Source organism: Coptis chinensis, chromosome 7, assembly GCF_015680905.1.
Source record: "Coptis chinensis isolate HL-2020 chromosome 7, ASM1568090v1, whole genome shotgun sequence".
NCBI lineage: Eukaryota > Viridiplantae > Streptophyta > Magnoliopsida > Ranunculales > Ranunculaceae > Coptis > Coptis chinensis.
This window is the reverse complement of record NC_141462.1, coordinates 11,904,133-11,915,921: the sequence shown is the minus strand read 5'-3', so window position 1 is coordinate 11,915,921 and position 11,789 is coordinate 11,904,133. Positions and strand designations below refer to the sequence as shown.

The 11,789-nt window shown below is 36.4% G+C and overlaps 1 protein-coding gene and 1 long non-coding RNA gene across 7 annotated transcripts; both read right to left on the bottom strand.

The window, feature by feature from the left end:
• Positions 1–2,662: 2,662 nt before the first annotated feature.
• Positions 2,663–4,682, bottom strand: LOC147486023 (uncharacterized). Its single transcript, XR_015200994.1, has 3 exons — positions 4,595–4,682; positions 3,466–3,522; positions 2,663–2,695 (listed from the first exon to the last, which is right to left on the bottom strand). It is a non-coding gene; the product is annotated as an uncharacterized LOC147486023 (long non-coding RNA).
• A 1,682-nt stretch (positions 4,683–6,364) lies between these two features.
• On the bottom strand, positions 6,365–11,539 carry LOC147486022 (cycloeucalenol cycloisomerase-like). Of its 6 annotated transcripts, XR_015200991.1 has the most exons (9): positions 11,352–11,488; positions 11,149–11,285; positions 10,945–11,070; positions 10,169–10,279; positions 9,005–9,196; positions 7,396–7,493; positions 7,089–7,236; positions 6,677–6,953; positions 6,365–6,587 (listed from the first exon to the last, which is right to left on the bottom strand). XR_015200991.1 is itself a non-coding variant. In XM_086570549.1 (7 exons), the coding sequence occupies exons 1-7, from the start codon at positions 11,356–11,358 to the stop codon at positions 6,761–6,763; spliced, it is 864 nt and encodes a 287-aa protein (XP_086426675.1). In that variant the 5' UTR covers positions 11,359–11,539; the 3' UTR covers positions 6,365–6,760. The 6 variants fall into 6 exon arrangements, 1 of the variants encoding a protein (XP_086426675.1); XR_015200993.1 differs by having other exon boundaries at positions 6,365–6,953; positions 7,089–7,319; XR_015200990.1 differs by having other exon boundaries at positions 6,365–6,953.
• Between the last annotated feature and the right edge of the window lie 250 nt (positions 11,540–11,789).

Here is an 11,789-nt window from a genome sequence, read left to right as displayed (position 1 = left end):
GTTGCACTTGTCCGGTGTTAAGACACTTTTATGCATTTTGATTAGTCCTTGTCTAGTGTTAAGACACTTATGTATTTTGATTAATTAACTAATGATGTATTCCATTAACAGATATAGCCTAATTCCTCAGAACTTCTGTGTTTCAGTTCATTGTTGTGAGGCACATAACTTCTGTGTTTCAGTTCATTTTCTTGATGGGTGTTAGGATTGCAGCCTAGTGTTTTTTGTTGCCTGCTCTCTTTGTTGACTCAATTTTTTCTGATATACAATAAGTTGTTCATTTGTACCTTATAAAACATTAGATAATCTGATGATATGGGTTGTTGGTACCTTTTTTTCCTTGTAAATTTCATTGTGGAACCTTTGAATATTTCTTTGACTGCTACAGGAGCTCTTATTGTTTGAACTACTGATAGTGGATAGACAACAAGATAAAACTTACTGACACTCTATGTTTGGATGGTGATTACATATTGAGAAAATGAGCAGTTGGCGCACAAGTGCACAACTTGTTTGAATTTTTGCCTGTATGTAATGTCTTTGAGGCTTAGTACTGTCAACAGAGATGAATATATGAGATCAATAAACCAGAGCCAAAGACCTAGCAACTTCATGAGTTTTGAATTGGTTAAGCTAGCAAGAAGGGATAGGGATCCTTGGGCTAGGCTGTCCCATTTATACAAGCCTAGGTGATAGTCTGATCAGGGGTCGGGAAATTGAAAATGTAATTTTTTATATAGATTTTATTTTGAAATTTTAATTTTGCTTAAGTTGTGAAACAATTGTTAAAAATAATTTACCGCGACAAATTTTCGACAATCAAACAGTGACAAATGGTTGCAAATGGTGGTAAATGTCATTTGCCATGTGTAGTCAAATGGCAAATCCATATTTGCCATGAATTATTTGCATTTGCCCACTTTATTAGTCATGAGAAAATTGCTATCGCAAATGGTGACAAAATTCGTTTTGCCACAATTCCTATCAAACACACCCCACGTCTCGGTATGTAAGGAATTGGGTGGAATCGTGTAACTGCACATGGACTTGGTAAAAATATGGTCGGACTTCACAGAGATAAGATCGGACTTAATAGGTTATTAGAGATAGATGGAGATTACAAACTTAAGGATGACCGAGAGAAATAATAGGAGAGAGGACAAGAGAGAAAAGAGATTGTGGACAGTGAAAATAAGTTGATAGTGGAGTGGTGTGGCAGAAAACTGAAGTGTAGCAGCAATTGTCTAGAACAGGTAAAATCTACTTCTCATATACCAATTGACACGCCAATAGTGCTTGGGATATGATCTTGGAACCGAATGACCTATGTTGATATTGGGGAAATCTTTCTATCAAGCAAATATGCATTCTCTCTCGCCTCTGAATTGGCAAAAGGCCTACAATGCAGTGTTATCAGACCCAGCCCAGCCCGGCGGTTTGACCCGGTCACCAATCTGGGTTGGGTCACTTAACAGATAGTTTAAGCAATTAACCCAGGTAGAACCCGGTTAACTCGTCCGGTTTTAGTGCAAATTGCTTAACCCAAATGGTTTAGACCGAACCACCGGGCCATAAATAACGTTAGAAATATTAAAATTGGACTTGGTTGTACAATGACTCGAACCTTGCGTGTATAGAAAACTACTCAAATGTTTTACCAGTACACTACATCAACTTGTGTTGTTAGTTTGTGATACAGTATAGTAAATAGCTAAATATAACCGTATATAATTGTAAAGTAAATTGTGAAAAACTGATCACGTGTGGATTCGAACCTTGGCCTGTCACGCTGGTGGCAGTAAACTAGCTCTAAAACCACCCGGCCAATACTAAACTTATGAGGTATATTAACAAATATAATTATATAATACCAAGCAATGACCCACTGGTTGAACCAGTGACCCAGTGACCCAGTCCCTTTGCCGGGTCGGTGTCCGGGCTGGGTCTGATAACACTGCTACAATGTTTACATAAATCTCAGGCTACTTGGAAATACAAACTTGAGATTTGTAAAATAAAAACCAAAAATATTAAGCAAATCCAAAACAACAAATTTGTAATACAGAAAACATCATAAAAGTAAATATGTATGTATCACTTAAACATAGTAATTGTTGAGATTATTCACCCCATTTCTAGGTGTGTCCCACCTATGTACTATCCCCGGCATCCTCTCTATATTCATAGAATTTGCCCTCTCCACATGTTCAAGATTATGAACAAATAGGCAATTTGACACTTTTTAAACCTAATTCCTAAGAATCCCTAGCAATACTGACAGCATGGATGATAGTTTGGGGCTGAAATTGAGGGTTTGAAAACACTAGACTGCATCAGAGAACTTACTAATGTGACTCCTTCTTTTGAGAGTTCCTCTAGAGCTTCACGATCAAAAACATTCCCGGCCCAATGGTGATTCATCAATCTGCATTCTGCAATTAGTAAGTGTCCCATGTTGTTTAAAAAATTCAAAAGATACAGCTTAGATGTAGTATCATGTACCTTCCAATCCCCAGTATGAAGGATTGTGCCATCAGTACAGCGAAGTACCAGTCCGCAACAGTCAGGAATAGAATGGGTAACCCTGATAGGCTCCACTTCAAAAGGCCCTGCTAGGAATTTCTTCTTTGTACTAAATATCTTAAGCCTCGATTGAACGTAATATCCCAAATTCCTTTAAACGCTTCCTAATAAGCTGTTGACAAGTAAAAAGGGAAATATCATTCTTTCTTCACCAATGAAAAGCTAAATGAAAAACAGTGCTAATATTTATATCACTATATCATAATAACTATGTAAGGACCCCACAAGTAGATAATACAGATCCTAAATCTCGGCTTTCAGTAGGCAATATAGGGAGATGCAAAACCAGTGGAGCCTAGGTTAGTGCAGTATCCACAGCTATGAGTCTATGACATAGCACCAATATAAATTGAATGGTAATATGGAGCCTAAATAAGAACTACAACAACATATATAACTAGAAATATATAGGAGCGATAGAGCCACTCCCAAAACATACAAAGTAATATCTCATCCTACCAATTGAATTAAGAGCTTGATATTTTGTAGATATGATCTCCCCACCATAAATAACATGCCTACAAAATTTCAGCTCATTCAAATATGTCTAACCTAATCAAATGTTATTATGAAATTGGAAAATTCTGGACCATTAGATAAATGTTCAAAATTGAATTGAACACTAGTTTTACATAAGGTTAGACATATTCAAATATGATGAAATTTTGTGGGCATGTTATCCATTGTGAGAAGATTATATCCACAAAAATCAGGTCTTAATTCAACTTGTAAAAATTCGATGGAGTGGCTCTATCCCTCCATCGACTTACAAGAAGACCCACAAAATTCAACTCAGAGAGCTGTAGCAATTCATCAAAGTTTTCGATCAGTGCTCACTAACACATAGCACTAGTTTTTAGTGAATACATTCATGAGACAAACCTCCATGGTGAAGGACGAAGCAAATATTGGTGTATGGGAGTCCAAAGCTGGGATAACCTATATCAAAGAGCAAAGTCACTAAGTAATAGATAATGATAATACCCAAAAAATTGGAATTGTCAAATTCCATGATGAGATGATTACTTGTAGAAAATGCTATTTAGCTTTATCAACATACAGAAGTAGACACGGATGAAAACATGTTTAACTTGATTAGCCAATTTTACAATAGCTTAACTTTTTTTCTTTTACTTTTAGTCACTATGAACTTATAAAGACTGCATTTGAAAGAAGTAATAGGTGCATTTAATGGACAAAATGTAGATCAAGACATCAAGCAATATAATCACAACCGTTGTTACGAAGTAGGCACCTGAGTCAGCAAGGTGTCAACTTTACAGAAAGAGCACAATACAAAATCTATTCAATGTCTACATCTCAAATCTAGCAGAAATGGTGCAATGCAAACAAGGATCCATTAATTAGGGTGCCCTTCAGCGTAATTGTGGTAGGCCCAATACCAACACACTTTTTTGTGAGCTCACCATATCTTTTAAGTTTTCATGAGACAAGATCAGACAACTAAGAAAATAAGAGATTACATAATTCTGTTTCCATTCGTAGCACTTATCCTAAATTTTAATCCCTGAGACCACCCCTAGGTAAAGGCGGGAAATGATGCCAGGACCTAAGGTTGTACCCAAAAGGTATGACCAGAAGGCCACTGATCACCATTCAAACAAACAGGACCAGTGACATAGTTAGATGGTAAGGATCGGTTGTATCAAGTTATACAAGGACCAATCTTAATCAGACCAATAAATGGTCCATTCAACCATTACATGTGTGCAGGATATGTACAAGCATCACTACATACCATTAAGATTTGCATGTGAACATCATATCTAATAAGTTTGTGCAGGATATGTACAAGCATCACTACATACCATTAAGATGAGCATGTGAACATCATATCTAATAAGTTTTCCTTCACAAAATATTTATAGACCCCTTTACAGTGCGGTTCAAACAGACCAAGCCTACTATATGCAATCAGAAAATTGCAGTTTTAAAAGACTTGCTAAAACAATTTGAGGTGTAGTTAAAGAAGCAGAAAAAGAAACTTTACCCAAGGCAACGCACCAATGTGATCTTCATGGCCGTGTGTTATAACAACTGCCTCAATTTTATGGCTCCACCTCTTGATGAATGTGGTATGGGTATAATTTTTCTGTACTCCAAGCTCATCATAGCTGATATGAATGTACAGAAACTTAAGATATTATAAAATAGCTTACTCAAGATGAACTTCTGGAACATAAATTATAGATGCTTCCGTCAATCTAATGCAGCAATGAAGAAAAATAGGTACTCAAACTGTGTAGTGTGTCATATCTTAAGATTGGTCAAACAAATAGAAAGATAAGAATGCAATCCAAATGTCTGAAACGCAATAAGTACTTACTCAGGAAACATAACACCAGCATCAATCAAAATGTATCGATCGTAATTCCCAACAAGCATGCAATTCATCCCGATTTCCCCCAATCCACCGATGGGCAGAACCCGAAGAGGTGGGCCATCGGCCCCTTCATAAAACTGCTCCATTTTGCGCTTGACAGAGTCCTCCATACTTTTCCCTGCCCCTTCTCTTCTTAAATTGTCACCCTCTTCCGATGTAACGTAGACCCTGGTGAACCTATTATCACAACCATTTCGGATTCAGAAAACTATGCAATCATTCAAATTAATCCCAAAATAACTTCAAACGAAATATCTATTATAGTATTTATGTCCCATTTTATTAGTAGGTTTAAGCTCCTTTTCGTACATTTTTTAACAACAATAAGATGGTGAAAAATCAGCTTTCCCTTGGGCTACCTATTGCCACAATCAAGTAATCATTAAAACATTCAAAAACGAAACTTTTATTTTTAACACCAACAACAATAAAATGGGCGTAAACCAGCTATCCCATTATGCCAAATGCAGCTAAAAAACATTCAAGAACGAAACTTTATTTATATACTAGAATAAAATTCGTTCAGTTAACATATAACATATCAAAAGTAGTCTTTATTACTAAACTGAAAGAAAAAACAAAAAGAAGAGAGAGAGAGAGAGTGTGTGTTTACCAGTAGAAGGAAGTGAATTAGAAATGAAGGGCAGTCTTCTAATACTAGTAGTAGTGTTTGGTGGAGAAGAAGAAAGCATGCATGGACATTGACTTATAAGTGATAAACCACTCAAAGCCGCCATTTCTCACTACTACACTTTGCCAAACACTTCAACTCTTCTTACCAAAACACAAGCAAATGTGTTGGGCAGAAGAAAAAGAAGTGAATGAATGAATGAAGTAAGACGAAGAAGAAGAAGAGTGTTGTTGTGTTGAGAAATGAGGAAGGAGATTTTATTTTTTTGTATGGAAGAGAAATATCTTTCTTTTTCTTATCATCCTTCACTAAACCCTGCTGCTGTCACGGGTCAACAATACTGGGCCGGACTCTTAACCAATACCCAACTCTTTTTTTGCCATAATGGGCCTCCAAGGTAGATGAGTGTCAAAAGGGCAGGGCCTGGCCGGGATACTGAGATGGAAATTGTTATTTGTTGTTCTTCAAATCTGCTAGCTGTGTGCCTGTAGTGGATTCTGTTTTATACGATTACCCCTACAAAAGTATAGATGTTGCATCAAGACCCTTGTGGAGGAATGTTTGTTTTCGGTCAAACACAGGCTCGATATAGTTCCTGGTACGTATGAAAGTTGGGCAACTTCTTTAATTATTATAGCTTACTTCCAAGGCGGAGAAGGGGAGCCTCAAATTTTACACTTTTCAAACATACGGGCTCTCTATGGATCGAACAAGGCAAAAAGGCAGAAATAGTGGACAAAATATAATTTAGTTGCAACCCAACAGATTATATAACACGGCAGTCTACAGTAATTTCATTGTTCCATTATAGCAAGCAGATGAATAGAGAAATACAGTTTAATACATGATGATAAGGCAAACCAAAGAGAGCTTCAGAAATTTAGAGTCTTGAGGGGCAGATCACCTATTTTACAAGATGCAGTGGCGGCATCCACATACACTAAACAGCTCAATTACACACTTTGGTTCCTGAGAAACCAAGGCCAGCCCCTCTCATGAGTCAACTACCATCAGATTTAATCAAAAAAACAGAGGATCACAAGTGAATGGCAAGTTACCGGAGAGATAGACTGGGTACAGCAACGGGTGCTTTCTGAGTGATGGATGCCCAAAGACGAGTTTCACTCCCTCAGGTCTCGCTCTTATGCTACTGAGGAATTTCGAGAAAACCATGGGAGTCCTGGTTGAAAACATTGTTTTTCGTCTGAAACTGGAATTATTGGCCCCAGAAAAATCCGCCACAGATCAAGTATTATGGTAACAAGCATTGCAGCCCCCAATGCGTCAATAGCCACTCTGGGCAAATCCCACGGGTCACCAGGTTTCTCATCAATCCTGCTCATAAAGTAGAGTCATTGAAGAGAATAAGAAAATAAATCATCTAAATAATGTAGAAGCAATCCTAGAATTAGTTGGTTATGAATCCTACACTAAATGTAGTTTTAGTCAAGGCAGTGACAGCAGCATTACAGGTATTTACGCCATACGTACTGCAAGCACAACAGCCCAGGATGATTCATAGCTCATAAACTGGTATGAACTCTCCAAAACGTTTGTTGGTCAGAAGGCCAGACATAACCTGTCTGAAAATGCACATTTGGTGCCACTGGTGATGCATCTGCAAGTACAGTTGAGCTATCTTCTAAATACAATATCAAGGTCTTCTTATCATTTTCCATATGAACTGCGTGCTTCCTCTAACTGACAAATCAAATCCTTTATCTTCCTGATGGTTACTTAATAACACAATTACAACCTTGCAAATGAATAATCTTACCTCAGAAACATTGGGAAGCTCACGATAAAATAGATTGCATAAAACAAGGATCCCACTTTGTACATCGATGCCCGATCTACGAATTCGTAGTAAGGGAACTGCATATGTTCAAATCAGATCCATTAGATTTCATTGTAGTGGAACTGCATCCCCAAATCAAACAAATTAGAGTTATCCTAATAGAGTCTGTGGCGACTTGGCATGATTGAACATAGAGTAGAATTTGAACATCCCAATCACCAAACCTATGTATCAGCAAGCAATCAATGGAAGTGTTAAGAACAAAATGGCCTTAACTAAAAGAAATAAGGTTATAATTTCCAGAATCAGTCTGTGACATTAAGGCAGAAATGTTTTTCTCCATTGACTGATAAAATAACAACAATATACAATTAAACACAGAAAATGATGTGCTAGAGTATAGCTCATCATAAAATGAACAAAATATGTCCAAAATATAATGTAAATACAATTACGGAGATCACGGTTAGAAGAGTGATTCAAGAAATGAGGTGGTATACTGAAGACACTGGCTGCCTCACATGATTTCTCTCTTTAGATGGCTAATGGGATTACCCAAAATTCCTCTTTAACTCTGGAAGTATTATTCATAAGTTTGACTGAACTTAATAAAGGCCCACTAGACAATGAAAATAAAACTTGCATCAATGCCGGGTGCATGCCAGCATTGGCAAGTATTTCCTAGCCACGCCTAAGAAAAAACTCCAAATGCTGGAGGTGAAATCTTGAAGGACGAAATCGATGCATCACACATTGGAGACTGAAAACCTAAAGAGTAATAGAAAGGGAAAAACTGAAACGTAGTTATCTCCGTTTTGGTAGGTTATCAAAGAGAAGGTATGAACTCAATCATGAATGCCCCTTCAAAACAGAAAAAGTCAAAAAGGAAGACAAAAACAAGAGGCTTCCAAATAAAATGGTGCTTTCATTTAGTAGGTGGCAATTAGGGAGATTGAAATTAATCAGAAGACATTAACCCCAGGAATTAATGGAAGATACATTCATTCCAAATGAGCAAGGGAAAATATATGTCTGTCTTCATGTTATCAAAAGATGGTGTGAGATCCAAGCCTATCCAGTAACGAAGAAATTTCTATCTAAGGGGTAGAAATGTATATTTCTGCAAAATAAAAATACATGATTGGGTAGACTGAAGGTACCGTTACCATATCATCAAAGGAATTAAGTATATAATTCAGTTTGGATTTAGAACATGTTTGCTATAAGGTCTCAAGGTTCACTTGGTAGTTCTTTTTATTTTTAGCTTCATCTTATTTCTTTAAGGCCAGAAACTTGCTTGCAGAACCTTCTTTACTCCAACCTTCATGCAAACATAACTAAGTGACTGCAAAAAGCTCATAGCATTGAATTCTACAAAAGGCCTAGTAATCTCTTCATTCATCACGATCAATAATGTTCTCAACATTCTTTTTTTTTTTCCTTTTGTTTTTCTCAAAATCCCACTGTACACTAAATTCATTGGGAGCTTTAAGATATCTCTCGCTTTATTTCTGATTTGTAATTCAATAACGCCAGTGCTAAAAAATAAAATCAAAACAATACACTGGATAATAATGGTACCACATACATTGGATATAGCTATCGTCTCCAGATACGCTATGAAATAAGAAAGAGCCAAAATCCATGCCGCCTCTGTAACCCACTGTATTGACTCCGGTAAGTCGGTAATAGCATAACGCAGTTTGCGAAGTGTTATATTTGACGTGACATGGTAAAATTGGAAGCAAACATGAGTTAGAAGGAAAGTTGTGTGCGGTACCTGCAAAAAAAAAAGTAACATCAGAAGAAACAATTTAACGCGAGAAGTGAACTACCAAAATGCAACTTACAATCATTGCACTTTGAATCTTGACAAGCACAAGAAATACACAACCCTTGTCACTTATAGTTAAACATGAGATAATCAACACTAATGGCATTCGATTTGTTTTCTGTTTTCTTATTTTGTTTTTCTTTCTTCTACCTGTTTTGGAAAAATAGGACATCATTTGTAAATCTGTAAATGCACAATGAATAAAATGCAAGGACAACCATTTCTTATCACTCACTACATGTGAATTTTTAAATTTTACATGTAAAATGACATGTGAATCCACTACCACTACATGTACACACGAGATATACATTTAAAATTTCATGCACTATTCACTTCTTTTCTAATCTTTAATATACATGACAAGTCCTAGGACTAGTTATACTCATTGAATACAATTACTCAATTCAACGAATGAACCCATCAATGGTATCCAGAATGAGAATCTTCTAACTTGATCTCTGTCACTTCTTTCTAATCTTTACTATACATGAAAAGTCCTAGGACTAGTTATACTCATTGAATACAATAACTCAATTCAACCGAATGAACCGATCAATGGTATCCAGAATGAGAATCTTCTAACTTGATCTCTGTATCCGTGACAACTGAAACTGGAACAGGAAGAGGAACTTCCATATTTATTTTTTAACATAAGAAATGCCTAAAAGGAAAAAAACTAATCAAGATGTAGCGGTAAGTTAAAAAGGATCTTTATGAGTTTGATTAAGTGAATTGTCACACAGATATAACCTTCATCCACTTGCATCAAACAAAGATAAATTCTATGAAATCATTTTACATATTAGACTATAATATAAGAAAACTTCATAGAGAAAAAGGACCACGGTTCAAAAGTAAAGATAAATTGTAATCAATGTGAATAATGTTGGGTTCCAAGACATCCATAGTACTTACATCATTCATCTTCCATGAGGGAAAGGTATATGAAGCTCCCAAAACAGTGAAGAAGTAATGAGTCCAAAAATAGTTCCCAACATAACTGAATATGATTATCCAGAGATTGGCCTGCCGCAACAACAAAGTATTTAAGCCAGCTAAATGCAAACACAGTATAACGCAAGTACACCATTCACAGAGTGAAAACATATGAACAGATATGACGAACAACAAAGTACTTCCAATCCTGAGTATAAGATACTAAACATCTCCAATATTTAATTCAAGGACAGTCATGTACCACAAATTATTTCCTAAATCAAAGATGCAGCATTAATCCAGTACCTAAGTTCTAACAGGAGTCTTATTATGAATGCAACTAATAAATCATCGTTTTACAAGGCACTGGATTCCACCACTTGGTAGGTGCAATAACCACTCAGCTTTGTCCTTATTTTCTGTTTTTCCATATAATAAGAATTTAACCTTTGCTGGCAAAACAAAACATTTGCTGGTATCTGATATAAGTTTGATGACAAAAACCTTTAAACTTCTTGAAGAAAGGGATCCTTTATTACCTTTTATTAACTATTCTAGTTCGCTTTGGGGAAATGTTGATCAACTTATCATCCTTTAATAACTATTATAGTTAGCTTTGGCGCAATTGTTAGCACCCGTGTCTTCTCCCATTGAATAATTTGTTAACATTAGTTTCCTTTAAAAATAAATGAAGTAAAAAATGCACCATGTGTGGACTCTAATATATGAGAGAAGTCAAAAAAAAAAAAACTTACCTTCACCCAATAGCGATCCTTCCAGCAGAGACCACTATCAGCCTTTCCCACAACAAGAAGTGGTATAAGAAAAGAGGGGACAGCTGAAACCAATCCCAAAAGCAAGTACTCTAGCTCAGTAAAGCTCTGTCAAGGGCCCAAATCACATTTTAGTATCATCAATATTTTAATGAACATTATTAAAATTATTAAAAGAAATTATACCTCGTACAATCGAAAAGGAACAACGATTCCAAGACTAAGGGTGAGCCAAAAAGGTGTATAACAAAGGAAAAAAAGCTCCCCCCATCTCTTACTTGGATTAGTTGAAAACCACGGAGCAGATGAAGATATTCTTGTTGCTGCACATCACCCAAACAAATGAAGTTACATGTAAATAAATAAATAAAGTGGAGTTTAATGCTTACCAGTCATTTGATGATTATAAGTTTGCAGCTCAACTAGAGAGAGAGAGTAGTTGTGCTTGTACTAAGTTAGACGCAGTCGCTGTTTGTCGTCTTGACACAGTGACAAATAAATAATTAAATAATATTAACTACTGTGCGGACGGTCGTGTCCCCACTTAACGTTTTAAATTGCACTTGTTAACTACTGTGCGGACGGTCGTGTCCCCACTTAACGTTTTAAATTGCACTTGTCCTTAGCCCAAGGGTATCCGATTACCTTTAGCCAAATAGTAGTACAGTAATTATATGGGGACGACTACCCCCACATGGGCCAGTGCACAAAAACTTGCGAAGTCAATTCTTACTAGCAAGAAACAATGATGGGGCGAGAAACCAAAAATAAAGTAAACCAAATTATCACACAAAACTAGGAGTAATTTTGGATCGGATCAAGCTTTT